The sequence below is a fragment of the Eretmochelys imbricata genome, chromosome 4, assembly GCF_965152235.1.
Source record: "Eretmochelys imbricata isolate rEreImb1 chromosome 4, rEreImb1.hap1, whole genome shotgun sequence".
In the NCBI taxonomy this organism is placed as follows: Eukaryota; Metazoa; Chordata; order Testudines; family Cheloniidae; genus Eretmochelys; species Eretmochelys imbricata.
Genome location: NC_135575.1, coordinates 23,468,980 through 23,496,817, shown reverse-complemented (window position 1 = coordinate 23,496,817; position 27,838 = coordinate 23,468,980). Strand labels below are relative to the sequence as shown.

At 43.6% G+C, this 27,838-nt stretch overlaps 1 protein-coding gene across 2 annotated transcripts in view; it reads left to right on the top strand.

The window, feature by feature from the left end:
• LOC144263914 (broad substrate specificity ATP-binding cassette transporter ABCG2-like) overlaps nt 1-27,838 on the top strand; it is a 43,850-nt gene that overhangs the window by 4,999 nt on the left and 11,013 nt on the right. For both annotated transcript variants that reach the window (XR_013345875.1, XM_077815016.1), the window contains exons 2-9: nt 13,601-13,818; nt 18,178-18,237; nt 18,826-18,940; nt 22,689-22,841; nt 23,339-23,496; nt 23,765-23,916; nt 24,733-24,837; nt 26,227-26,474. Coding sequence is in view for 1 of the 2 variants with exons in the window: in XM_077815016.1 (XP_077671142.1) it covers nt 13,619-13,818; nt 18,178-18,237; nt 18,826-18,940; nt 22,689-22,841; nt 23,339-23,496; nt 23,765-23,916; nt 24,733-24,837; nt 26,227-26,474 (1,191 nt within the window). In the remaining variant the exon portion in view is untranslated. The remainder of the gene's footprint in view (nt 1-13,600; nt 13,819-18,177; nt 18,238-18,825; nt 18,941-22,688; nt 22,842-23,338; nt 23,497-23,764; nt 23,917-24,732; nt 24,838-26,226; nt 26,475-27,838) is intronic.

Genomic DNA, 27,838 nt, shown 5'->3' with positions numbered 1-27,838 from the left:
AGATCTACTGCCTTGAAAATGTCTCTTTAATAGTGGAAAGATTATAGGAAGCAGGTGTTACGTAATTTCAATTCTGTAGGATCCCACATCACTCTGTAGTAAAACCAGAACAGAATAAATCTAGGGTCAGTTTCTGTGTTGCACTGTGGCCTCTTTATGCTGTTTTGGTGGCATAAAGCAGCTAGACACTGGGCAGAACAGATCCTGCAGACAGAGAGATGTCAGAAAGACTCTATGCTACCCCTTTGCCACCCTTGGTGTGGGGGTGCACTGGGGCATATCAGAGCATGTGGGAGTAGGAAGGAGGCATGGCTGGAGCATGCTGGACTCCAGCTAGTCATGGTTGTGGAATGGTCTCCTAGGGGCTGTAGTAGTTCCAGCTTGCACCAGATGCCAGGCAAAGCACTTTGTACCTTCTCCCTACCCCAATTCCTGCTACGCGTACAGCTGGAGAGGAATGGAGAATCTGGCTCCTGACGGGGATGATCATTCCCTTCCAGGTGTCCTATTTCTCAGTGCAGAAGTCTGGATCACAGACCTACTCTTTGTGAATATAACAGATTGCAGGGCAGATAAAAATAGATGATTTTTTAAATTAAAAAATTGCATTTTTAAATTTAAAATTAGATTATTTTAATTTAAATTGGATTTTGAATGGAAATTAAATATGGGTTTATTTAAAAAAAACTTTTTAAAATTAAATTTGAAATCGACAACTTATGTTAAGGCCTGAACTTATTACGATCTATTAAAATCATTTAAATTAAATACAAAAATAATATTAAGTAGTACTGTTTGCTGCCAAGGTTTAAAGGAAGTCAAACTACTGAATTGGTGGAAGTCACTGACAAAGCACCGGGAACCAGAGTTTGTTGAAGTACTAAACCAGCTTTTGATAGCTGTGGCCTCTTCTGCAGGTGCAGAGAAAATATTTTCTTTAGTTCTGTTTATTCAATTTCACTACAATAACTAGTTCATTCAAAGTTAAGAGACTGACTGGGAGCTGAAAAAGCAGGAAAGCTTGTTTTCTTCTTCCAATCTACAAGTAAAAACTAGATGTGACAGGGTGAGTTCTACTGTTTCTAAAATCTTGAAGGACATGATAATGGGGAACAATTGTTTGAGTTCATTAACTGCACATTCTATAATATTTTCTTTGTTTTATAAATTGGTTAGTTTGAACTGCAAAACATGCTTTCATAAACTTTTGATAAACATTTTTTTCTTATGTAACATTCACTCTTAAGGTAGATTTATTTAATAAAAAAAATTTAACAGCTGGTTGTGTGCATTTTTAATTGAATTTGAATTTCCATCCGTCCTTGACACAAATCACAAGAAAACATCAATCATTATTTAATAAATGGGAATGCATCATTCACCATTTTCTAACAAAATAAAAAAAAATGTAAAAATTAAGAATCTGAATAAATGTAAATTAAGCTATATAATTGCTTAAATAAATGTGTATAGAATCAGTGCATCCTCCTGGTTAGCAAAAAAGAAACATCAAATTTTAGTGTCTAGGCTATATTTAGATCATAGAATATCAGGGTTGGAAGGGACCTCTGGAGATCATCTAGTCCAACCCCCTGCTCAAAGCAGGACCAATCCCCAATTTTTGCCCTGATCCCTAAATGGCCCCCTCAAGGATTGAACTCACAACCCTGGGTTTAGCAGGCCAATGCTCAAACCATGGAGCTATCCCTCCCCCCGTGTTAGTTGCCAGTTAACATGTTCAAATGGTTAGCAACTCATAAAAATAATGAATCAGGGCTGTGCAGTGAAGGAGACTGCTCTCTGCATGACCCCTGTCTCTTTTGTTGCAGAAGCTGGAAGGTGTCTGCTGAATGGGGCAGGGGATTGCAGGAAGAGAAAGGGTGGTCTCATGCTTAAGGCAACTGAGTGTGGAGACAGTGGTGCTGGAACTAGGGGTGCTACCGCACCCTCTGGCTTGAAGTAGTAATAACAAACACCAAATACATGATTTCCCTTGTTTCCATGATCAGCACCCCCACTATAAAAATTGTTCCAGCACCCTGGCATGGAGAACTGGATTTTATCCCTGCCTCTGCCATAATGTTCCTTATGTAAAGCTGGACAAGTCTTATAAACCGGATTTTTCACAGGAGGCCACTGTGTATCCCTCATTTTCTGCATACCCGATCTGAAGTTCTTGGGGTCTGATTTGCAGAACTGCTGAGTACTCACAGCTGCAACTGAAGTCAATGGGAGCAGTGCTCTGAACATATAAAGTGCTGTAAAATGGTCACTACGCTGAAAACTCAGGTCCTCGGCTTCTCAACGTGGGCACCCACACTTTAGCTAACACTTTTGACGATGTTGCCTTTAATCTCTGTGCCTTAGGGTATGTCTACACTACGGAATAAGGTGGAATTTATAGAAGTCGGTTTTTTAGAAATCGGTTTTATATATTCGAGTGTGTGTGTCCCCACAGAAAATGCTCTAAGTGCATTAAGTGCATTAACTCGGCGGAGTGCTTCCACAGTACCGAGGCTAGAGTCGACTTCCGGAGCGTTGCACTGTGGGTAGCTATCCCACAGTTCCCGCAGTCTCCGCTGCCCATTGGAATTCTGGGTTGAGATCCCAATGCCTGATGGGGCTAAAACATTGTCGCGGGTAGTTCTGGGTACATATTGTCCCCGTTCCCTCCCTCCCTCCGTGAAAGCAAGGGCAGACAATCGTTTCGCGCCTTTTTTCCTGAGTTACCTGTGCAGACGCCATACCACGGCAAGCATGGAGCCCGCTCAGGTAACCGTCACCCTATGTCTCCTGGGTGCTGGCAGACGCGGTACGGCATTGCTACACAGTAGCAGCAACCCCTTGCCTTGTGGTAGCAGACGGTACAGTACGACTGGTAGCCGTCATCGTCATGTCCGAGGTGCTCCTGGCCACGTCGGCTGGGAGCGCCTGGGCAGACATGGGCGCAGGGACTAAATTTGGAGTGACTTGACCAGGTCATTCTCTTTAGTCCTGCAGTCAGTCCTATTGAACCATCTTATGGTGAGCGGGCAGGTGATATGGACTGCTAGCAGTCGTACTGTACCGTCTTCTGCCGAGCAGCCATGAGATGTGGATGGCATGCAGTCCTTCTGCACCGTCTGCTGCCAGCCAAAGATGTAAAAGATAGATGGAGTGGGTCAAAACAAGAAATAGACCAGATTTGTTTTGTACTCATTTGCCTCCTCCCCTGTCTAGGGGACTCATTCCTCTAGGTCACACTGCAGTCACTCACAGAGAAGGTGCAGCGAGGTAAATCTAGCCATGTATCAATCAGAGGCCAGGCTAACCTCCTTGTTCCAATAAGAACGATAACTTAGGTGCACCATTTCTTATTGGAACCCTCCGTGAAGTCCTGCCTGAAATACTCCTTGATGTAAAGACACCCCCTTTGTTGATTTTAGCTCCCTGAAGCCAACCCTGTAAGCCGTGTCGTCAGTCGCCCCTCCCTCCGTCAGAGCAACGGCAGACAATCGTTCCGCGCCTTTTTTCTGTGCGGACGCCATACCAAGGCAAGCATGGAGGCCGCTCAGCTCACTTTGGCAATTAGGAGCACATTAAACACCACACGCATTATCCAGCAGTATATGCAGCACCAGAACCTGGCAAAGCGATACCGGGCGAGGAGGCGACGTCAGCGCGGTCACATGAGTGATCAGGACATGGACACAGATTCCTCTGAAAGCATGGGCCCTGCCAATGCATGCATCATGGTGCTAATGGGGCAGGTTCATGCTGTGGAACGCCGATTCTGGGCTCGGGAAACAAGGACAGACTGGTGGGACCGCATAGTGTTGCAGGTCTGGGACGATTCCCAGTGGCTGCGAAACTTTCGCATGCGTAAGGGCACTTTCATGGAACTTTGTGACTTGCTTTCCCCTGCCCTGAGGTGCATGAATACCAAGATGAGAGCAGCCCTCACAGTTGAGAAGCGAGTGGCGATAGCCCTGTGGAAGCTTGCAACGCCAGACAGCTACCGGTCAGTTGGGAATCAATTTGGAGTGGGCAAATCTACTGTGGGGGCTGCTGTGATGCAAGTAGCCCACGCAATCAAAGATCTGCTGATATCAAGGGTAGTGACCCTGGGAAATGTGCAGGTCATAGTGGATGGCTTTGCTGCAATGGGATTCCCTAACTGTGGTGGGGCTATAGACGGAACCCATATCCCTATCTTGGCACCGGAGCACCAAGCCGCCGAGTACATAAACCGCAAGGGGTACTTTTCGATAGTGCTGCAAGCTCTGGTGGATCACAAGGGACGTTTCACCAACATCAACGTGGGATGGCCGGGAAAGGTGCATGATGCTCGCATCTTCAGGAACTCTGGTCTGTTTCAAAAGCTGCAGGAAGGGACTTTATTCCCAGACCAGAAAATAACTGTTGGGGATGTTGAAATGCCTATATGTATCCTTGGGGACCCAGCCTACCCCTTAATGCCATGGCTCATGAAGCCGTACACAGGCAGCCTGGACAGTAGTCAGGAGCTGTTCAACTACAGGCTGAGCAAGTGCAGAATGGAGGTAGAATGTGCATTTGGATGTTTAAAGGCGCGCTGGCGCAGTTTACTGACTCGCTTAGACCTCAGCGAAACCAATATTCCCACTGTTATTACTGCTTGCTGTGTGCTCCACAATATCTGTGAGAGTAAGGGGGAGACGTTTATGGCGGGGTGGGAGGTTGAGGCAAATCGCCTGGCTGCTGGTTACGTGCAGCCAGACACCAGGGCAGTTAGAAGAGCACAGGAGGGCACGGTACGCATCAGAGAAGCTTTGAAAACCAGTTTCATGACTGGCCAGGCTACGGTGTGAAAGTTCTGTTTGTTTCTCCTTGATGAAGCCCCCCGCCCCTTGGTTCACTCTACTTCCCTGTAAGCTAACCACCCGCCCCTCCTCCCTTCAATCACCGCTTGCAGAGGCAATAAAGTCATTGTTGCTTCACATTCATGCATTCTTTATTCATTCATCACACAAATAGGGGGATGACTACCAAGGTAGCCCAGGAGGGGTGGTGGAGGAGGGAAGGAAAATGCCACACAGCACTTTAAGCACAGCACTTTAAAAGTTTACAACTTTAAAATTTATTGAATGACAGCCTTCTTTTTTTTGGGCAATCCTCTCTGGTGGAGTGGCTGGTTGGCCGGAGGCCCCCCCACCGCGTTCTTGGGCGTCTGGGTGTGGAGGCTATGGAACTTGGGGAGGAGGGCGGTTGGTTACAGAGGGGCTGCAGTGGCAGTCTGTGCTCCAGCTGCCTTTGCTGCAGCTCAACCATACACTGGAGCATACTGGTTTGGTCCTGCAGCAGCCTCAGCATTGAATCCTGCCTCCTCTCATCATGCTGCCGCCACATTTGAGCTTCAGCCCTGTCTTCAGCCCGCCACTTACTCTCTTCAGCCCGCCACTTACTCTCTTCAGCCCGCCACCTCTCCTCCCGGTCATTTTGTGCTTTCCTGCACTCTGACATTATTTGCCTCCACGCATTCGTCTGTGCTCTGTCAGTGTGGGAGGACAGCATGAGCTCGGAGAACATTTCATCGCGAGTGCGTTTTTTTTTCTTTCTAAGCTTCACTAGCCTCTGGGAAGGAGAAGATCCTGTGATCATTGAAACACATGCAGCTGGTGGAGAAAAAAAAAGGGACAGCGGTATTTAAAAAGACACATTTTATAAAACAGTGGCTACACTCTTTCAGGGTAAACCTTGCTGTTAACATTACATACATAGCACATGTGCTTTCGTTACAAGGTCGCATTTTGCCTCCTCCCACGGCGTGACTACCCCCTCAACCTTCCCCCCTCCCTGTGGCTAACAGCGGGGAACATTTCTGTTTAGCCACAGGCAAACAGCCCAGCAGGAATGGGCTCTTCTGAGTGTCCCCTGAAGAAAAGCACTCTATTTCAACCAGGTGACCATGAATGATATCTCACTCTCCTGAGGATAACACAGAGAGATAAAGAACGGATGTTGTTTGAATGCCAGCAAACATACACTGCAATGCTTTGTTCTACAATGATTCCCGAGTACGTGTTACTGGCCTGGAGTGGTAAAGTGTCCTACCATGAAGGACGCAATAAGGCTGCCCTCCCCAGAAACCTTTTGCAAAGGCTTTAGGACTACATCTAGGAGAACCGCAAATGCCAGGGCAAAGTAATCCTTTCACATGCTTGCTTTTAAACCATGTATAGTATTTTAAAAGGTACACTCACCAGAGGTCCCTTCTCCGCCTGCTGGGTCCAGGAGGCAGCCTTGGGTGGGTTCGGGGGGTACTGGCTCCAGGTCTAGGGTGAGAAACAGTTCCTGGCTGTCGGGAAAACCGGTTTCTCCGCTTGCTTGCTGTGAGCTATCTACAACCTCCTCCTCCTCATCTTCTTCGTCCCCAAAACCTGCTTCCGTATTGCCTCCATCTCCATTGAAGGAGTCAAACAACACGGCTGGGGTAGTGGTGGCTGAACCCCCTAAAATGGCATGCAGCTCATCATAGAAGCGGCATGTTTGGGGCTCTGACCCGGAGCGGCCGTTTGCCTCTCTGGTTTTCTGGTAGGCTTGCCTCAGCTCCTTCAGTTTCACACGGCACTGCTTCGGGTCCCTGTTATGGCCTCTGTCCTTCATGCCCTGGGAGATGTTGACAAAGGTTTTGGCATTTCAAAAACTGGAACGGAGTTCTGATAGCACGGATTCCTGTCCCCAAACAGCGATCAGATCCCGTACCTCCCGTTCGGTCCATGCTGGAGCTCTTTTGCGATTCTGGGACTCCATCATGGTCACCTGTGCTGATGAGCTCTGCATGGTCACCTGCAGCTTGCCACGCTGGCCAAACAGGAAATGAGATTCAAAAGTTTGCGGTTCTTTTCCTGTCTACCTGGCCAGTGCATCTGAGTTGAGAGTGCTGTCCAGAGCGGTCATAATGGAGCACTCTGGGATAGCTCCCGGAGGCCAATACCATCGAATTGTGTCCACAGTACCCCAAATTCGAGCCGGCAACGTCGATTCAAGCGCTAATCCACTTGTCAGGGGTGGAGTAAGGAAATCGATTTTAAGAGCCCTTTAAGTCGAAATAAAGGGCTTCATTGTGTGGACCGGTGCAGGTTTACATTGATTTAACGCTGCTAAATTCGACCTAAAGTCCTAGTGTAGACCAGGGCTTAGGGTATGTCTACACTACGGAATAAGGTGGAATTTATAGAAGTCGGTTTTTTAGAAATCGGTTTTATATATTCGAGTGTGTGTGTCCCCACAGAAAATGCTCTAAGTGCATTAAGTGCATTAACTCGGCGGAGCGCTTCCACAGTACCGAGGCTAGAGTCGACTTCCGGAGCGTTGCACTGTGGGTAGCTATCCCACAGTTCCCGCAGTCTCCGCTGCCCATTGGAATTCTGGGTTGAGATCCCAATGCCTGATGGGGCTAAAACATTGTCGCGGGTAGTTCTGGGTACATATTGTCCCCGTTCCCTCCCTCCCTCCGTGATAGCAAGGGCAGACAATCGTTTCGCGCCTTTTTTCCTGAGTTACCTGTGCAGACGCCATACCACGGCAAGCATGGAGCCCGCTCAGGTAACCGTCACCCTATGTCTCCTGGGTGCTGGCAGACGCGGTACGGCATTGCTACACAGTAGCAGCAACCCCTTGCCTTGTGGTAGCAGACGGTACAGTACGACTGGTAGCCGTCATCGTCATGTCCGAGGTGCTCCTGGCCACGTCGGCTGGGAGCGCCTGGGCAGACATGGGCGCAGGGACTAAATTTGGAGTGACTTGACCAGGTCATTCTCTTTAGTCCTGCAGTCAGTCCTATTGAACCGTCTTATGGTGAGCGGGCAGGCGATACGGACTGCTAGTAGTCGTACTGTACCATCTTCTGCCGAGCAGCCATGAGATGTGGATGGCATGCAGTCCTTCTGCACCGTCTGCTGCCAGCCAAAGATGTAAAAGATAGATGGAGTGGATCAAAACAAGAAATAGACCAGATTTGTTTTGTACTCATTTGCTTCCCCCCTCCCCTGTCTAGGGGACTCATTCTTCTAGGTCACACTGCAGTCACTCACAGAGAAGGTGCAGCGAGGTAAATCTAGCCATGTATCAATCAGAGGCCAGGCTAACCTCCTTGTTCCAATAAGAACGATAACTTAGGTGCACCATTTCTTATTGGAACCCTCCGTGAAGTCCTGCCTGAAATACTCCTTGATGTAAAGACACCCCCTTTGTTGATTTTAGCTCCCTGAAGCCAACCCTGTAAGCCGTGTCCTCAGTCGCCCCTCCCGGCGTCAGAGCAACGGCAAACAATCGGGCATCTGAGAGTGCTGTCCAGAGCAGTCACAATGGAGCACTCTGATGGGGCTAAAACATTGTCGCGGGTGGTTCTGGGTACGTATCGTCAGGCCCCCGTTCCCTCCCTCCCTCCGTGAAAGCAAGGGTAGACAATCATTTCGCGCCTTTTTTCCTGAGTTACCTGTGCAGACGCCATACTACGGCAAGCATGGAGCCCGCTCAGGTAACCGTCACCCTATGTCTCCTGGGTGCTGGCAGATGCGGTACGGCTTTGCTACACAGTAGCAGCAACCCATTGCCTTCTGGCAGCAGACGGTGCAATATGACTGGTAGTCGTCCTCGTCGTGTCCGAGGTGCTCCTGGCCACATCGGCTGGGAGCGCCTGGGCAGACATGGGCGCAGGGACTAAATTTGGAGTGACTTGACCAGGTCATTCTCTTTAGTCCTGCAGTCAGTCCTATTGAACCGTCTTATGGTGAGCAGGCAGGCGATACGGACTGCTAGCAGTTGTACTGTACCATCTTCTGCCAGGCAGGCAAGAGATGAGGATTGCTAGTAGTCGTATTGTACCATCTTCTGCCAGGCAGGCAAGAGATGAGGATGGCTAGCAGTCGTACTGTACCATCTTCTGCCGAGCAGCCATGAGATGTGGATGGCATGCAGTCCTTCTGCACCGTCTGCTGCTAGCCAAAGATGTAAAAGATAGATGGAGTGGGTCAAAACAAGAAATAGACCAGATTTGTTTTGTACTCATTTGCCTCCTCCCCTGTCTAGGGGACTCATTCCTCTAGGTCACACTGCAGTCACTCACAGAGAAGGTGCAGCGAGGTAAATCTAGCCATGTATCAATCAGAGGCCAGGCTAACCTCCTTGTTCCAATAAGAACGATAACTTAGGTGCACCATTTCTTATTGGAACCCTCCGTGAAGTCCTGCCTGAAATACTCCTTGATGTAAAGACACCCCCTTTGTTGATTTTAGCTCCCTGAAGCCAACCCTGTAAGCCGTGTCGTCAGTCGCCCCTCCCTCCGTCAGAGCAACGGCAGACAATCGTTCCGCGCCTTTTTTCTGTGCGGACGCCATACCAAGGCAAGCATGGAGGCCGCTCAGCTCACTTTGGCAATTAGGAGCACATTAAACACCACACGCATTATCCAGCAGTATATGCAGCACCAGAACCTGGCAAAGTGATACCGGGCGAGGAGGCGACGTCAGCGCGGTCACATGAGTGATCAGGACATGGACACAGATTTCTCTGAAAGCATGGGCCCTGCCAATGCATGCATCATGGTGCTAATGGGGCAGGTTCATGCTGTGGAACGCCGATTCTGGGCTCGGGAAACAAGCACAGACTGGTGGGACCGCATAGTGTTGCAGGTCTGGGACGATTCCCAGTGGCTGCGAAACTTTCGCATGCGTAAGGGCACTTTCATGGAACTTTGTGACTTGCTTTCCCCTGCCCTGAGGCGCATGAATATCAAGATGAGAGCAGCCCTCACAGTTGAGAAGCGAGTGGCGATAGCCCTGTGGAAGCTTGCAACGCCAGACAGCTACCGGTCAGTTGGGAATCAATTTGGAGTGGGCAAATCTACTGTGGGGGCTGCTGTGATGCAAGTAGCCCACGCAATCAAAGATCTGCTGATATCAAGGGTAGTGACCCTGGGAAATGTGCAGGTCATAGTGGATGGCTTTGCTGCAATGGGATTCCCTAACTGTGGTGGGGCTATAGACGGAACCCATATCCCTATCTTGGCACCGGAGCACCAAGCCGCCGAGTACATAAACCGCAAGGGGTACTTTTCGATAGTGCTGCAAGCTCTGGTGGATCACAAGGGACGTTTCACCAACATCAACGTGGGATGGCCGGGAAAGGTGCATGATGCTCGCATCTTCAGGAACTCTGGTCTGTTTCAAAAGCTGCAGGAAGGGACTTTATTCCCAGACCAGAAAATAACTGTTGGGGATGTTGAAATGCCTATATGTATCCTTGGGGACCCAGCCTACCCCTTAATGCCATGGCTCATGAAGCCGTACACAGGCAGCCTGGACAGTAGTCAGGAGCTGTTCAACTACAGGCTGAGCAAGTGCAGAATGGAGGTAGAATGTGCATTTGGACGTTTAAAGGCGCGCTGGCGCAGTTTACTGACTCGCTTAGACCTCAGCGAAACCAATATTCCCACTGTTATTACTGCTTGCCGTGTGCTCCACAATATCTGTGAGAGTAAGGGGGAGACGTTTATGGCGGGGTGGGAGGTTGAGGCAAATCGCCTGGCTGCTGGTTACGCGCAGCCAGACACCAGGGCAGCTGGAAGAGCACAGGAGGGCGCGGTACGCATCAGAGAAGCTTTGAAAACCAGTTTCATGACTGGCCAGGCTACGGTGTGAAAGTTCTGTTTGTTTCTCCTTGATGAAGCCCCCCGCCCCTTGGTTCACTCTACTTCCCTGTAAGCTAACCACCCGCCCCTCCTCCCTTCAATCACCGCTTGCAGAGGCAATAAAGTCATTGTTGCTTCACATTCATGCATTCTTTATTCATTCATCACACAAATAGGGGGATGACTACCAAGGTAGCCCAGGAGGGGTGGTGGAGGAGGGAAGGAAAATGCCACACAGCACTTTAAGCACAGCACTTTAAAAGTTTACAACTTTAAAATTTATTGAATGACAGCCTTCTTTTTTTTGGGCAATCCTCTCTGGTGGAGTGGCTGGTTGGCCGGAGGCCCCCCCACCGCGTTCTTGGGCATCTGGGTGTGGAGGCTATGGAACTTGGGGAGGAGGGCAGTTGGTTACAGAGGGGCTGCAGTGGCAGTCTGTGCTCCAGCTGCCTTTGCTGCAGCTCAACCATACACTGGAGCATACTGGTTTGGTCCTGCAGCAGCCTCAGCATTGAATCCTGCCTCCTCTCATCACGCTGCCGCCACATTTGAGCTTCAGCCCTGTCTTCAGCCCGCCACTTACTCTCTTCAGCCCGCCACCTCTCCTCCCGGTCATTTTGTGCTTTCCTGCACTCTGACATTATTTGCCTCCACGCATTCGTCTGTGCTCTGTCAGTGTGGGAGGACAGCACGAGCTCGGAGGACATTTCATCGCGAGTGCGTTTTTTTTTCTTTCTAAGCTTCACTAGCCTCTGGGAAGGAGAAGATCCTGTGATCATTGAAACACATGCAGCTGGTGGAGAAAAAAAAAGGGACAGCGGTATTTAAAAAGACACATTTTATAAAACAGTGGCTACACTCTTTCAGGGTAAACCTTGCTGTTAACATTACATACATAGCATATGTGCTTTCGTTACAAGGTCGCATTTTGCCTCCTCCCACCGCGTGACTACCCCCTCAACCTTCCCCCCTCCCTATGGCTAACAGCGGGGAACATTTCTGTTTAGCCACAGGCAAACAGCCCAGCAGGAATGGGCTCTTCTGAGTGTCCCCTGAAGAAAAGCACTCTATTTCAACCAGGTGACCATGAATGATATCTCACTCTCCTGAGGATAACACAGAGAGATAAAGAACGGATGTTGTTTGAATGCCAGCAAACATACACTGCAATGCTTTGTTCTACAATGATTCCCGAGTACGTGTTACTGGCCTGGAGTGGTAAAGTGTCCTACCATGAAGGACACAATAAGGCTGCCCTCCTCAGAAACCTTTTGCAAAGGCTTTAGGACTACATCTAGGAGAACCGCAAATGCCAGGGCAAAGTAATCCTTTCACATGCTTGCTTTTAAACCATGTATAGTATTTTAAAAGGTACACTCACCGGAGGTCCCTTCTCCGCCTGCTGGGTCCAGGAGGCAGCCTTGGGTGGGTTCGGGGGGTAGTGGCTCCAGGTCTAGGGTGAGAAACAGTTCCTGGCTGTCGGGAAAACCGGTTTCTCCGCTTGCTTGCTGTGAGCTATCTACAACCTCCTCCTCCTCCTCATCTTCTTCGTCCCCAAAACCTGCTTCCGTATTGCCTCCATCTCCATTGAAGGAGTCAAACAACACGGCTGGGGTAGTGGTGGCTGAACCCCCTAAAATGGCATGCAGCTCATCATAGAAGCGGCATGTTTGGGGCTCTGACCCGGAGCGGCCGTTTGCCTCTCTGGTTTTCTGGTAGGCTTGCCTCAGCTCCTTCAGTTTCACACGGCACTGCTTCGGGTCCCTGTTATGGCCTCTGTCCTTCATGCCCTGGGAGATGTTGACAAAGGTTTTGGCATTTCAAAAACTGGAACGGAGTTCTGATAGCACGGATTCCTCTCCCCAAACAGCGATCAGATCCCGTACCTCCCGTTCGGTCCATGCTGGAGCTCTTTTGCGATTCTGGGACTCCATCATGGTCACCTGTGCTGATGAGCTCTGCATGGTCACCTGCAGCTTGCCACGCTGGCCAAACAGGAAATGAGATTCAAAAGTTCGCGGTTCTTTTCCTGTCTACCTGGCCAGTGCATCTGAGTTGAGAGTGCTGTCCAGAGCGGTCATAATGGAGCACTCTGGGATAGCTCCCGGAGGCCAATACCATCGAATTGTGTCCACAGTACCCCAAATTCGAGCCGGCAACGTCGATTTAAGCGCTAATCCACTTGTCAGGGGTGGAGTAAGGAAATCGATTTTAAGAGCCCTTTAAGTCGAAATAAAGGGCTTCATTGTGTGGACCGGTGCAGGTTTACATCGATTTAACGCTGCTAAATTCGACCTAAAGTCCTAGTGTAGACCAGGGCTTAGTTCCCAATGTGTAAAAGGGAGCTAATACCACCACTTCTCACAAGGGTGTGGTGAAGAAAAAAATCATTGATGAGTGGTAAGCACTAGGATGCGATGATGAGAGTACCATAGAACAGCTCATGAGGAAATGATAATTATTAGTCCTATATTCAGAGGAGGGGTTGAAAGTAATGCCTTTAACAAGGAGTATAAAAAGTAAAATAGAATAGCTACTCGTTCAGTGAACCTCATTCATCGCGTGCATGGAATAAGGCAAGGGCTCAGTGGGAAAGAATAGTATGCCATCATGTAATTAAAAGGGACAGAATTAAAGTTACACAGCAACCTTAATCCTTACATTTCCTTACTGCTGAATGTATGGCTTGGCAGTGCTAATGTTCTTTTAAGGTAGTGTTTTAGATGTTATCTGTATATGGGTTTTCCCCTGGTATAGTCCAGCACACGGAAAAAAAATTAGGAAGGATTATGGAAGAAGGAAAAGTGTTGAGTGGGGTTCACTCTGAGTATAACATCCACATTTATTGGAGGATACATACAGTATAAACTAAGTTGGCTGCATTGCATCTAGGGTGGTCTTTCGTCTCTTCTCTATCTAGGATACCTTTGTTAATGTTTATGTTTACAGAAGTGGAATCCTTCCAAAATGACAGACAACCAGTCAGACATCAGTATTCAAATGTCAAGTACAAACGGCCTCCCGAGCAGAAAACAGTCCTCTCAAGACCCATCAGTCAGCAGAGGAACCATTGTGACCTTTCACAACATCTGCTACAGAGTGGAGGTGAAGAGTGGCTTCATATGTTGTCGAAAAACGGCAGATAAAGAAATTTTGAAAGATATCAAGTATGTACTTAAACTTCTCTGTCATAGAGTACATGTTCATTTGATTTCCTTTCTTGACAGTTAGGTTCAGATAAGTCACTGAGCCATGAATACCTGTGTAATAATAGTGTACAGAAATTGGTCAAGATTTCAAAAAAACAGGCACTCAGAGTAGGCTCCCCAAGTCCATATTTAGGCACATAAAAAGTTAACCTGATTTCCAAAAATGCTTGCATCTTTCAATTCCATTGATGTCAATAGAAGCTGCAGTGTGTTCAGCTCTTTTGAAAATCAGGTCATTTACTCAGCTGCCTAGATGTGAATGTAGGACCAGAACTTAAGGTATTTTTAATAACCCTGGCTCTAGCTTTGAGTTAAGACTCAAGTCTTTAAAAGTAACGAAGAGTATTATTCTGTAACTAGAACAATGCATGTGAGAGTTTGGGTGCCCACAATTTTATTGCACTGCTTTCTATTAGTTATTGCTTAGTAATTGCATGATATTGCTCTTGTTGTCAAGGATCCTTTGTACAATGTTGGCCAGTTTCCAGTTAGATAAGTCTGAATTGTGTGTCGCGAAAGTTAGTTGTATAACCTGTCATTCCATGATGTAATTGTAGGTCAGTTCTCTAATTTCAGCTCTCAGAATGCATGAAAGGTTGGAGCTTTATATGTACCGCTCTTTGCCCACACAGCATTTCTTAATACACCAAGCCTTCCATGCTGCAGAGTGACTATATCCACCAAATGTGAAATTTTAAATCTTTATTCTCTGACAAGAGTCTTACTCCAGTGTAATTCATTAGATTTAAACAGAGTTACTCCATATTTGCAGTGGTGTGAGAAGAGCATATGTTCTTTAGACTCTAGACCTGGTGTATGTTGTTTCCCCATAAACAAAATGCAAATGAATGAATGAATAAATAAATAAATCACACTTCTGATTGACTAAAACAGCAAAGAAAAAAAAAGCAAATATAATGAGTCTGGGAAAGGGGTGAGGGATAGCACAGAGAGATTCAATCTGATATTTTATATCTAAATTGAAACACACACAAAAATCCCCCTCTCCTAAAGAACAACTTCTGTCTTGTTGCCTACAAGAAATGAGATAGAAAATCAAATAAACAAATCCCTCACAACTACCCAGAACTATCATGATGTACTCATGTCTTTACTATGTAGATGTGATATCTCATTATTGTAACAACCATGCACAGAGAAAAGATTGATAAAAGAAATAAAAGACGTTTCACACAAAGTATAAACTACCCTTTATTATTTATAATATAGAGTGCTGTAAATTAGAGTTGGGCCTACAGGAAAACTTTAGATTCAAACACCCCTGAGCTTTGGGGAAGTTTAGATCCATAGCCAAACATGGTAACTGGTTTCTGTGTCTCTAATGGGCTGCACCAAACCCCCAGATTTGGACATCTTTGGGAGCAATGCTAAAGAGTGAGATGGTCACAGTTTATAATCAGATTGCTGAAAGAGTAGCCACCCTCATATGTGTTAGTTTCTCTAAAATATCAATTTTAATATCGTTCCTATTAATGATAAATTTAGTAGGTGCAGGGACCCTTACACTTAACACAATTAGTCCAGCCCCTGTTGTCCTTTCTCAGTCAAAACTCCTATTGACATCAATGACAGACTTGCCTGAATAAAGACCACAAGATCCTTCTCATGTTCAGTAGCAAACATAGTCAACAGGCTCTTATTTATAATGGACACCTTTAGTAATGACTCAAAAATTTTCTTATCTTTTAACTTTATACCCATTTTAATTATAACCTAACATTGCTCTGTGGTTCTTGGAATTAACATTTTATCCAACAGTTAGCTGGAAAGACAATATTAAATATCTTTGACATTTCCCAGGGCAGATAGAGTCAGCTCACACAGATTTCCTCACATGATTGGTGGGTCTTTGTATTAATTATTCACAGTTAGACACAATTACTTTAATGTGATTCCCAGGGTGCAGTCTAAAGACCTTGGAAGGTTTGCCAAACATGGGTATTTAAGAAGAATCAGGTGATGATGATTTCTTACATTGTGAGATTGCGTGTTGTGTTTTGGAAGTGTGCAGGTTTTTTTAATCATAAAATTGAATAATAAAATAATAAAAGCGATGAGTAAATGAGGCACAGGTAAAAAGTTTATAGAAATCTTTATTAATTATTAACAGTTATTACTGTCCCTGGGATGAAGGTAACAGCTTGCTTTTCCATTTAAGTTCTCTGTTGTTACAGAAGAAATTTGATTGGACATGATCTGTTTCCTGGGTGGCTTTTAAAGTGGGGAACATGCTTCCATTGGACAATCCCCTCAGCCCACCTCTGCCCAATTATAAGCATTATTGAAAACATTGTTTTCTATTTTAATTCCCGCTGGTCTCTGTGTAGAACTCCCAGCCGCACACTTTATTTGGTCTTTAACTATTTTTGTTGAGTGTTATAATGTAACTTCATTATCTAATTACTGTGTTTTAACTGTTAAAGCAGAACACCCAGACATTTTTGATAGGGGAAAGGGGAAAGTGCTGCCTTATGAAAAATAACAAGGATAATGGATCTCAGAAAGAAGGAAGTAACTAGAATCCAATGACACCAGGCAAGAAATAGCAATCGGGCATTGCCATGTGTGGAAAATGTTGACTCACCATTAATTAATCATTGCAAATGGAAATACCGATTGTGAGGGAGCCCTCCTCCTGCCTGGTGCTACTTCAGACATTATTAACTAATAATGTTCATATATGTCAGTCGTATACATTCTAGAGTGGACTTTTTTGCCTGGTCAAAAATCTATTTAGTTATGTAATCACACAGAGCTATGTGTGAGAAGCCTATCCAAGGGAAGTTTTATTCCAGGTGACTTGCAGACATCAAAAGATTCATCCTCATCAATAAGAACACTCTACTCCTACGCTCTGGTTATTTATTTATTTATTTACTTATTTTTAAATCCTTGTGCTGAGACTGAGAGAGGCTAAATCTTCTCAAATTTCCTTTATCCAAAGCCATCCCTGCAGTTCTGCTTTCAGGTCATATCCAACACTGGAAGGGGCCTATTTTCTCTCTTCAGTTTCTATGCACCCAAAATTTTATGTGAAGAGCTCATAAGATTCCAGTCCCTCTGATTTGAAACTAAATCTCTGATAAATTGTTTATTATTAGCTTTTATTTGTTATTGTAGCAACCTTCATATGCTAGGCACTTTGCAGACATGTAAAAAACCAGTTCTCTGTCTGAAGATATGACAATCTAAATTAGACAAAACATAGATGAAGTAGTGTGGGAAAGGAATTGACTACAATATAGTTAAAGTTACTGAGTAGTAGTCATTCAGACATGAGTTCTTAGTTACAAGGATATTTTTTGCCCATTCCAAATCCCAAATCAGAGAGATCCTCAGATAGATACTTTTAGATCTTCTCTGCCAGTCCTCTGCTCTAATGCAGATTGGTGCTGCTTCTCTGACTACAAGTGAGTTACCAAGTTTCCATTACTTATCACTCAATCAGCTAGTTTTGCTTTCTTTGTACTTGTATCTGTGAGTTCAGTGCTGCCATTCAAAAGTAGGTACTTATATTGTATATATAAATGGTTGTTTGTGTAGCTCATTGTCCATTTCCATGGTCAAACTCCCACTTCAGTGAACAAAGCCTGCATTTACACACACAGACACGTATTTGCACATGCAAACTGTACTGAAGTGCACAAATGCTTGTCTGCATGTGCAATATGGGGGCCAGCTATGAGAATTTGGCCCTTACCACTAAATCTTTCATCTGTAACAATGACCAAAAGAAGGGAAGTGTTGATTGTTATCTAGGAAACTACACAGTGTAAATAGCTGCCTATTGTGTTTTATTGAAAGAGTTGTTTCCAGACAAAATGACTGGTAACCAAATACATACTTAATACCATTTTCTTCTGGCTGCTGAGCTTGAGATAGTTCTTTGCATCTGATGTAGAGTCATTAAGTCAGGTTTCCAAGTATTTTTTTAAATATAGATGCCCTTCCTACATGATAAATGCCTCTCTTACAGAGGGATGGCCAGAGAACCATGCTTGCTAAGACTGCATGTATTCTAGAGTGAGTTTGTGCTTAATATGGCTACATCAACATATGTCTTGCTATTGTTTGATAATTATAGTTTCTGTGTTACTTTTTAGTTAACAATATGGGCCATATCTTTTCATTTTAAGTTAGCAATGTAAACTAAGCAGGAGTCAAGTCATTATTTGATGTAACCAACTAACTTCACTAGCCGCAAAAGGATTTGATGCAAAATACATTTCTGCAGATTAACAGAACTAACCTGTAAATGAAACAATGAATGAGAAACCTGTTGGTTTTGTCTTACAGTGGGGTTATGAGACCAGGACTGAATGCAATTCTGGGACCCACTGGCAGTGGGAAATCTTCGTAAGTGTTGAAGCAGTGAAAGGACCTGTTTCACTTTATCCATGTTCCTCACCAAGAGGAATCATGCCAACAAGAAAATGCACCTATATATATAAAATATTTGTGAACAACACTCCCAGGGAAAGATTTCAATCTTAATTCCACCAGAGTAAATGGATAAATGGAGAATAATTATATGGATTTCAGAGCAGAATTTGACCTCAAGTGGAAATTTTATTTAAAAGCAACAAAAAAGGGGGAAAAAAAAGAAAAAGAGCCAATTTTGCTAATTTATTTATATTTATTTACTAATTTATTTCTTTTTAGTAAATAGTTTCCTGACATTCTCCCCTTATGCATCAATCTACAGTACAGCAGGAGGCTTATTTTACTGAAAAAAAGACAATTCTGTTCTTTGAGGGGATTTTAAAAATATATGAACTATAGTAAGTGGCAAATTTTCAATATGGGAAAGCTTGTGCACAGCTGGCTATATACTGTTAACTGTATTTGTTTGCCAGATTTGCCTTTCACTGGCCCTGACTCCTACAGCTTGGTGAAAATATACACTTCGGAGCTCTTTAAGGTGATGGACTTTTCTTCTTCTAGGCTATTGGATATCTTAGCTGCAAGGAAAGATCCTTATGGTCTGTCTGGAGATGTTTTGATAAATGGAACTCCTCAGCCTGCCAACTTTAAATGTATCTCTGGATATGTGGTACAGGTAAGTCAGTCTGCAGTGACTGCATCTGCCTGTGTCGTTTTGACATCCTCTGAGCCAAAATGCACCAGAATTGTCCAATATGAGGTAACTGCAGCAGCTGACTTGTCAAAACTGACACAGGATATAATTCAGAAATCACACATTATAATTTAAAATGTAAATGGGATAAGTGGATTTCCATTTCCAGGATTATTCCCTGAGCTTCTGCATGCTGTGGGGACCTTCCACATGTGGCTCTTCCCCTGCCCATATAGAAGAAACCCATACAGAATGTTGCTTCCACAGCACCATTGCTCTGCCCATAGAGCTCCACTGAGTTTAGAGATCAAGAGGGGCTGGAGCAGTGGAGCTGACCCCTCCACAGCACCTTTCTCTGCAGAGTACCTAGAAATCCAGGGAGAAGTTTAAACAGCTTGGAACTGTAGTATGTCCCGCTGACTGCTACTGGGCATCTGCAAGGAAACCCAGCCAATAGTAGCACGGTTCCTATTGGTGTACAGTTTGCAAGGGTGAGCAAATCCATTGGAACAGCTATCATCCCTGTAGAATATCATCTGTTTCCATATGGAAAGAGGCTCCATTCCCTATGGATCCCTTGGATCTACAGAGGTGGAAGGGGGCACAACCTGTCAAATCCACAGCCCTCCTTAACCCCCTACTACTGTAGGAACCTGTCTCCAGGAAAACTCTGCAATGTGAACCTCACTGAGTTCCCCCCCACCCCCACCCCATCTTGTCCTGTGGGTGTAGCTGTGAGAGTGGGTGATCTGGCCCTATGTTATAATTTATTTCCTATCATAACATGCAACTACACCTCACATTTTGAAGGTTTGAAGGTATGTCTATATTCTGAATTGACCTTTCTTTAGCACTGCTCCTTGAAACAGGTAAGAATTCTAACTCATGTAGAGATCTGAGAAGGTATCAGAAAAACACATCCGAAATTACAGGCATGTCCCTTCCCTATCAATTGGGGGAGGATGGTTCTTGAGAAGCACCACAGGCCTTGTAAAGGAATATTCAATTTAGCAATTGTTATCACTGTAGTCCTCTGCTATCTGGCTGCTTTTCCACAAGAAAAAAAAGAGGGCATGACAGCCCACCAGTATGTTGGAGAGATTCTTTGAGGCCACTCCTGGGAGCCTTATATTAAAATTCTGCCACCAAATGGAAAGGAAGTTTGGGAATCAATCCCTTTCTGGATCCTGGCCAGAGCTGATTTTACCATTGGGGTTCATAAAAAAATGTCAGCAGGGCCATTTCCCCCCCTTTACAACAGACCAGATTGCTCCAGATGGATTGGTATTTTCAAAAATTGGTCCCTCAGCCTCCTCTACAATCACTCCATACCTCCACTTCATGCTCAAAAGCTTGGACACAGCTCTACACTACCAATATAGTCAATACATTTTTCAAAGTATAAAATTTTCCACAGATGTTCAGCTCATAAGCTTGTTTGGCCAGAGAGGATGCCTCCTTCCTTAGATATGGGAAAGTGTTATTGCTTCAGTGGGAAAAACAAATGAATAGATTTCCCACTATCTCTTGCCTATCTTCAGTGCAATACATATGGTTTATTAGAAGCAAAGGGAGAGAAATTAAAATATGGTCAGCCCATCACTGACCAGTACTCTCTCAAAACAAAGTTAATAGAGAGATGTCTAAACTATTGTATGATCAATCATCAGATAAAAAGTCATTCCCTTTATAAGCTATAAACAAAGCCCAGATAAAATTTTCCCCCTTACTTTTCTCAGAACACATCAAGACAACCCACTCTCCCAATCTAATTTCCCATATCACCTTCTTCTTCCTCCTTTTATACACAGCAGCTGAGGCTGATAGACTAACGAGCTCAGCTGCATATGCTCCTCAGTTCCCTTTACCACTTCACAGTCTTATTCCAAATCTTCACAACTCTGACAGGGAAGACAGTGGCTTGGGTCTTCGGTATACCCGGGCAACACCAGCTCAAAATGTCCAGAGACCTTGCTGGACAATGTACCTCATCACAGCGGATAATGCTTCCTAAAAAGCAGTGGTCTCCTGACAGGTGTGGAACTGAAGGCTTGATTGTGGATCACAGTGAATCAGTCCCTTTTATCCTTTTTAATTTTCTGTATCCTGTCCTTAGGATGACATTTTGGTTTTCAAAGATGTCACATAATTGACTGACATGATTCTTCACTTGAACTATCAGTTTTAAGTGTTCTGATCTTATAAAGTGAGAAGCTCTACATTCTGTCTATTGCTTTCTCTATCCACCATGTCTCTCTCTCTCTCTCTCTCTCTCTCACACACACACACACACACAACATCTTTTTTCCTTCCCACCATCTCCTTTTCTCTTTCAAATTCAAAATGTATTTGGCACCAGGTTTCTCTATTCCATCAGTACTGACTTGGCACTTTCTTGGTTTCCGGCTGCCTGCATGGTGTTTTCCTTTAAGCTGCTGATTCAGATCTAAGAGAGAGAATGCAGGTAGGGCCACCTAAGAACGCAGTTGTCAGGGCCACCTGAAGCCAGAATAGAGTATCAAGGAACAATGATGCATCATGTAATGGGGTCCCACAATGCATGTATTTAGTTAAACAAGTACTGATCCAAGGGAGGTAGTAGGACTGAATGTACTCACACAGAGCTCCAGTTTGCAGTTGTTTTGTCAATAACTCTTAGCCCCTGCATGTTCAAAGTGCTGCCCATACAATACCTAATAATAAATATTATTATACCCATTTCACAGAGAGGTAAACTAAGACAGGAAGGTCAGGGAGCTTGCCTGAGACCATCTAGTCAACAAGAGTTGCTAAATCCCACAAAGTGCTGAGCACTGTGACCCTGATCCAGCAAAACACTTAAACATACACTTTATTTTTTAAGCATGTGAGTGTTCATTCTGATGAAACTTCTCATGTACTTAAAGTAAACATGGGCTAATTGCAATGGGGCCACAGTGCTCAGCATGGGGCATAATCTAGCCCCTGGTGCATTCAAACTCAGTGGTTCCTCACTCTCCACACTGGGCTCATTCCTCTTGACCATGCTGCCTACCCACTGCTCTGGTAACCTCAAGAGAGGATTCAGTTTAAATCAGCAGTTTCACAGCACTCCAAGCTTCTCACCTTTCTGCACTTATTAGTTTTTGCTTAGCTGTGATCTGCAGTTACCACATTTCCAAACCACAACCTCAGATATTTGAAGAAAGATTTTATTCACATCTGTAGAAAGAACTCTTTCCAGATACAGATTCTGCAGGGTGCTGAGCACTCTCAACCTCCATTAAAGACAAGAGGAGTTGAGGGCACTCTGTTTCCCACAGGTGGTGCTCAGCACCTGGGCAGGACCAAATCCAGAAACATTTTGTTGATAGGTTTTCCTTCATACAGTTGAAAATTATGTTTGAATTTTTCGCTGCGTTGCCAATGTTTAGCTGCTCTGAAAAACACGCTGGGCAGGGAAATATCTGGACAGTGTATATGCACATGTATTGATATTTCTGCTATTTGATACATGTACGATAGTCCCTTGTTGCCATAAATTGCACAAACATGCAGAGACTAGTATTGAAAGCAAATATCTGATGGGATGTTCAGGTTTTGAAGATCCAGCCTATTTGATTCTAGCAGTTTTCACTGCCACACAAATGCACTCTGCATGTACAGTACACACGTAAGATGCACGTGCTAGTCCCAGAAGAGGAAAAATTAAGCCTGCAATGAACATTAAATATGTAACTTTGTTACTTAGGATGATGTGGTGATGGGAACTCTGACAGTGAGAGAAAATTTCCAGTTCTCAGCAGCACTCCGGCTCCCCACATCTGTGAAGGAACGGGAAAAGGAGGAACGAATTGACCAGATCATCAAGGAACTGGGTTTGACCAAAGTGGCAGATTCCAAGGTAAGCTGTCATATTATGATGCCCAATTAATAGCAAATATTAAATAATTTTAGATGATAAAATGGCTCCACTTTAGCAGCGGTGTTTTTGATTTAGTGGTTTATTCTAATAGCAGAAAGGCTGATAAACCCCAGCACAGCTGCCTGTTCCCATAGTATCAATGAAGATAAAGGCTCGTTACTTGTGCACCTATTCTTAAACTATCAGACACAGGACAGTAATTACAAGTAGGAGGAAAGCAGGTGACCTGAGTGTCATGAAGAAACTTAGATTTCAGGGTGAAAACTTTTAAAGGGGGGCCCTTTTTTCTGCAACGTTCAGAGTTGCACTATTCCCTTAAACAATGTCAATCCTTGAATCCATATTTGAATCCATAATCACAATGTAATCACCCAGAACTCTCCCAGAAGTTAATGTGCTGTTAAATGTGTTGGATGTTTTTTGCTTGAATACTTTGAAGTCAGACAAAATGACACAAGCTGCTTGTTTTGCACTAGGTTGGCACCCAGTTCATTCGTGGGGTGTCCGGGGGAGAGAGAAAACGGACCAATATTGGAATGGAACTCATTACTGACCCTGCAGTCTTGTTCTTAGATGAACCAACTACTGGATTAGATGCCAGCACTGCCAATGCAGTCTTACTGCTCCTGAAAAGGTGACTGCAATGGAATCACTGGGAAAGAACTAGCTTTGACAGAGATGTACTCCATAAATCTGCAGTTAAAATGTGGTTAGAATGGTTAATGTGTAGTTATTATATTGCTGGGCTTGTTTTATTCCTTTTTGTACCTTGCATTGGATTCTCCAACAACAGGTTGAACTGTGTTAATTTACTGATTTGTATTGCAAGGAATTTGAAAGAAGAAAACTCCTCAAAGAGTGCAGATATTTGATACCTCTATTATTTTCCACTTTACATTCAGGATGTCAAAGCAGGGGAAAACAATAATTTTTTCCATCCATCAGCCCCGGTACTCCATATTCAGATTGTTTGACAACCTGACATTATTGGCTGCAGGAAGAATGCTGTATCATGGCCCTGCTCAGAATGCCATTGAATACTTCAAATCTATTGGTGAGTTTTCTTCTGGAGCTTCAGTCACAACAGTGGACACTAAAAGGAACATACTTAAAATGCAGCTCTGTTTTGAAAAGTGACTCAGTAAAAATGGCTCTTGAATCATGGGATTCAATGGTTAATGTGCCTCATTGTTTCCCATACCAAAACATACTAAAGAATTGTTTTTTTTAATATAACAGTAACATTAATGCAAAGTTAAAGTTGAAAAACCAAGCACTCAGAAATTGAGAAATGCAGAGTTGAGGATGAAGGCTGAACCTTAACTGTTACCCTTTGTGCTTATTAGTAATTACTTTAAAAGTAAAAAGTAATGCATGTTATATCACAGTATTTAGTTTTGTTTTTTTTATATGAATTGTATACTAGGCCCTGATTCAGTAAAACACTTAAGCACTTTACCCATAGATTTGTGGGTTCAATAAATCCAAACGATTAAACCTGCCATAAGGAGAAGCAGAAAAATGACTTATCATTAAGTCTATTAGTACCAGCTGATAGGTCAGAATAGAATTAGCAACAACAGACATGCAGTTAGAATTTGGAAGGGCTCATTTGTTAGTTGTCACCTTTGGATATTTTGAATTCTTACAGCTTTCCTTTTATGGCAGCTTTGATAGGGTCAGTTGGCAATCTCCTTCCTCATGTTGATTAGCAGTTTGGGCCAGTTGGACCACATTGTGGTGTAAATTACTACTCAACATAAGTAAGGGTATCATAGTCTGGCCGATGGCATATTACCTCAAGTGCTTTTCAACACGTTACCATCTGTAGAATGACTTGCCTGAGAGACTGAATACTGTTTCTCTGCAGGTTATGAATGCGAGCCATACAACAATCCTGCTGATTTTTTTCTGGATGTCATTAATGGGGACTCAACTGCTGTGGCAGCAAGCAAGGCTGATGATGTTGATCTAGGTATAAAACTGAAGTTCTTCATACAGTAAGAAGCTGATTTGCAGAGTGACAAAATATATTTTGGATTTATCAACTCTGGCATGAAAAAAATCATTTTCAGGTGCATCAAGTTAACAGTAATAGCTTCTTCCATACGTAAACTCAAGAGTTACTTGGACACCCACATACTGTAGATGATACTGTTCCTCTTGTGTCTATCTCTCCACCATGAAATTTCCTTTTATAAAGCCATCTCGCCATGTACAGTATGAAATGACTTGTGTGTAACATTTAATATCCATTGGTGTTCCGTGAATGGCAGTTATTACATGTGGTTCTTTTTCCTCAAACAGTAAGGACTGTTTTGCCAATGAATTCAATAGCAAAACTCCTATTGTCTTTTTCATGGAAACCAGATCCAGTGCCCTGTTGTGATACAGTAGTGTCAAAAAACAAAATAGTAAAACTCTTTGTGACTATATGCAGTAAATCTTGATATTAGCTTTGCATGTGTACTTAATGCATACAATATTTATCATGTTATTGGACTGATTTTGTTTTTCCATCTCTGCAATGGTAGCTTGTTGCTCATAAATTCACCTGAGGTAATCAATCATTAGTGTCACTTTCTTCAGTAAGTGGACCATACCTGGTTATTGTAATCACATTAACACTGCTATGGATTGTTCTACTATAACCCCATGTAGGGATTGATTCTTTTTAATCTCAACAAAATTATACAGTGCAAGGCCTGCTCTACACACAGACTATGTACAGCTATGACTATTTTAGTTAGGGATGTGATTTTTAAAAATGAAATAGCTTTATTGGTACAACTCCTCGTGTGGATGCAGTTACACTAAGTAAGTATAAAGATTACTTATATTAGTATAGTTTGTTCATCTTCACATATGGGATGAATCTAGACACAGGTATAAGCACTTTTATACCGATATAACTGCATCCACCCTCTGGGGCACTGTACCACTTTTAACTATTCCACTGTGGTTATAGCAGTACAGCTTTTGTGTGCAGACAACCCCTAACTTTTGTGAGGAAAAAGGTTATTTAAGGACTGATTGGCTGGGAGATCCTTCCTTCCATGTGGTAAATCTTTGCTACTGAAAGGAAAATTTCTCATTTGCAGGGAGTCTATTTTCCCCTTTGACAGCCTGATCCAAAAGTGACATCAAGAGAAAGACTCCCATGGAGTTCAATAGGTTTTGGATCAGGCCCTATATGCACACATGCTGTAGGAGTAAAACATACCCCTTAAGAATGAAGGGACTCAATCAAGGTTGCAGAATGATCCCTACACAGTATTGGAAAAGTTCCTCAGGGAAAGGAGAATTATTTTTTTCTATTAATTCAATAAAAGGTAACTAAATATTTTTTCTCTTTAACCTGAAGATAACATTGAAGAACACATCAACCGTGATAAGACTTTGGCAGAGAAGATAGCAGAGCACTATTCCAGTTCCACCTACTACAGAGAAACGAAAACAACATTACAGAACATTTCTTCGGAGAATAAAAAGAAAGTGAAGACAATTTTCAGACAAGTTACATATACCACTTCCTTCTTTCATCAGCTCAAGTGGGTGTCGAAACGTACATTTAAAAACTTGATAGGCAACCCTCAAGCCTCCATAGCTCAGGTAATCATAGTTAATATAACAGTTGTAAGTCTGATTTGATTTTGAGACCATTTCTATCTGAAGATGGGTTAGGCACAATTTTGCACCTGCAAATTATTGGGCCTAAAATTTGCACCTAAAATAGAGGTCAGTATCTGAAAATCTGTGCCATAAAATGCTGGGCTACATGATCCCAAATAATGAGCATGACAGGGATATGCAACAATTTATTAACTTACATTTACCATTATTTTAGGTGTGTGGGGTTTGATTCTCCTCACACTTATGTCATTAACGACACAATTCTCCCAAACTGACTCACAATAAGTAGTACCTTACCCTGCAAGTAGTCCCCTGCAATCCTCCCATGCTACTCTGAGAAGCTGATTCTCAGAATCTCGTCTTCACCTCTGATCTGTGCACCTTGCAAGTCATCTGTACGCCAGGATCTGGCCCACTGCGTTCTGTTTTTTTCCCCAAGGGAAAGTAAATTAGCCAGTCTTATACAGTTAATTAGCTCTCAACACATAATTATGTCCTAGTAGCTGAGTCAAAGACAGAGATGATCTCGGTCTGATCCTGAGGTCCTTATTCCAGCAACACTCCCATTTGAATTTTATCTGAGTAATACGAGAGGGGCTCCAACCCATAATAAAAGTTGTACCTTATCACTGTTATAAATTATCTGGATTAAAAAAAACCATCTTGAGTAAAATAAAATCAATAGCAAAGGGGAAATCTGTTCAGAATCCCTCAAGTTAAAAGGCTTTGTGTGTGTGTATATCTGTATGTTGATAGTATGGATATCTCAAATAATTGCATTGCAAAAGCTTGACCTTGTGACAAGAATTATGATCTCAAGAGCTTTCTAATACTCCAGGGTGAATGGTTGTGACTTTTTTCTCACAATCTTTTGTATCTCCCAAACCTCATTAGGAATGGATTTCAAACACAGTCTATAAATTGTACACAGTTCATTAAGCCGTGTTTGCTAATCCTCTCCAAATTGGTCTTGATATGATCCTTTTTCCCCCCACTACAATTGGCTTAGTGGCTGAATTATCCCTGACATTTGGTCCTTTGGGCAGGTTCTTAGTGATACGGTACCACGTATCAAATGCTTTATAGTGTTAAGACTCATGCATCCCTCATGCTTAACCATGACTGAACTGCCTGATACCATCATTTTTGCTGAGATTTTCTTCGCTTCTTCTTAGTCTTAAGAAATTGTGACACACAGATTTAATCATTCAGATTATATCACTGAATCCACTGATAATTTTGCTATTTAACAAAAATCCAAGTTGCACGTTTCTATCTACACAGAGCCAGATTCTGATACCCTTACTTACATTTGAATAGCATTTACTCCACGAGTAGAGTGC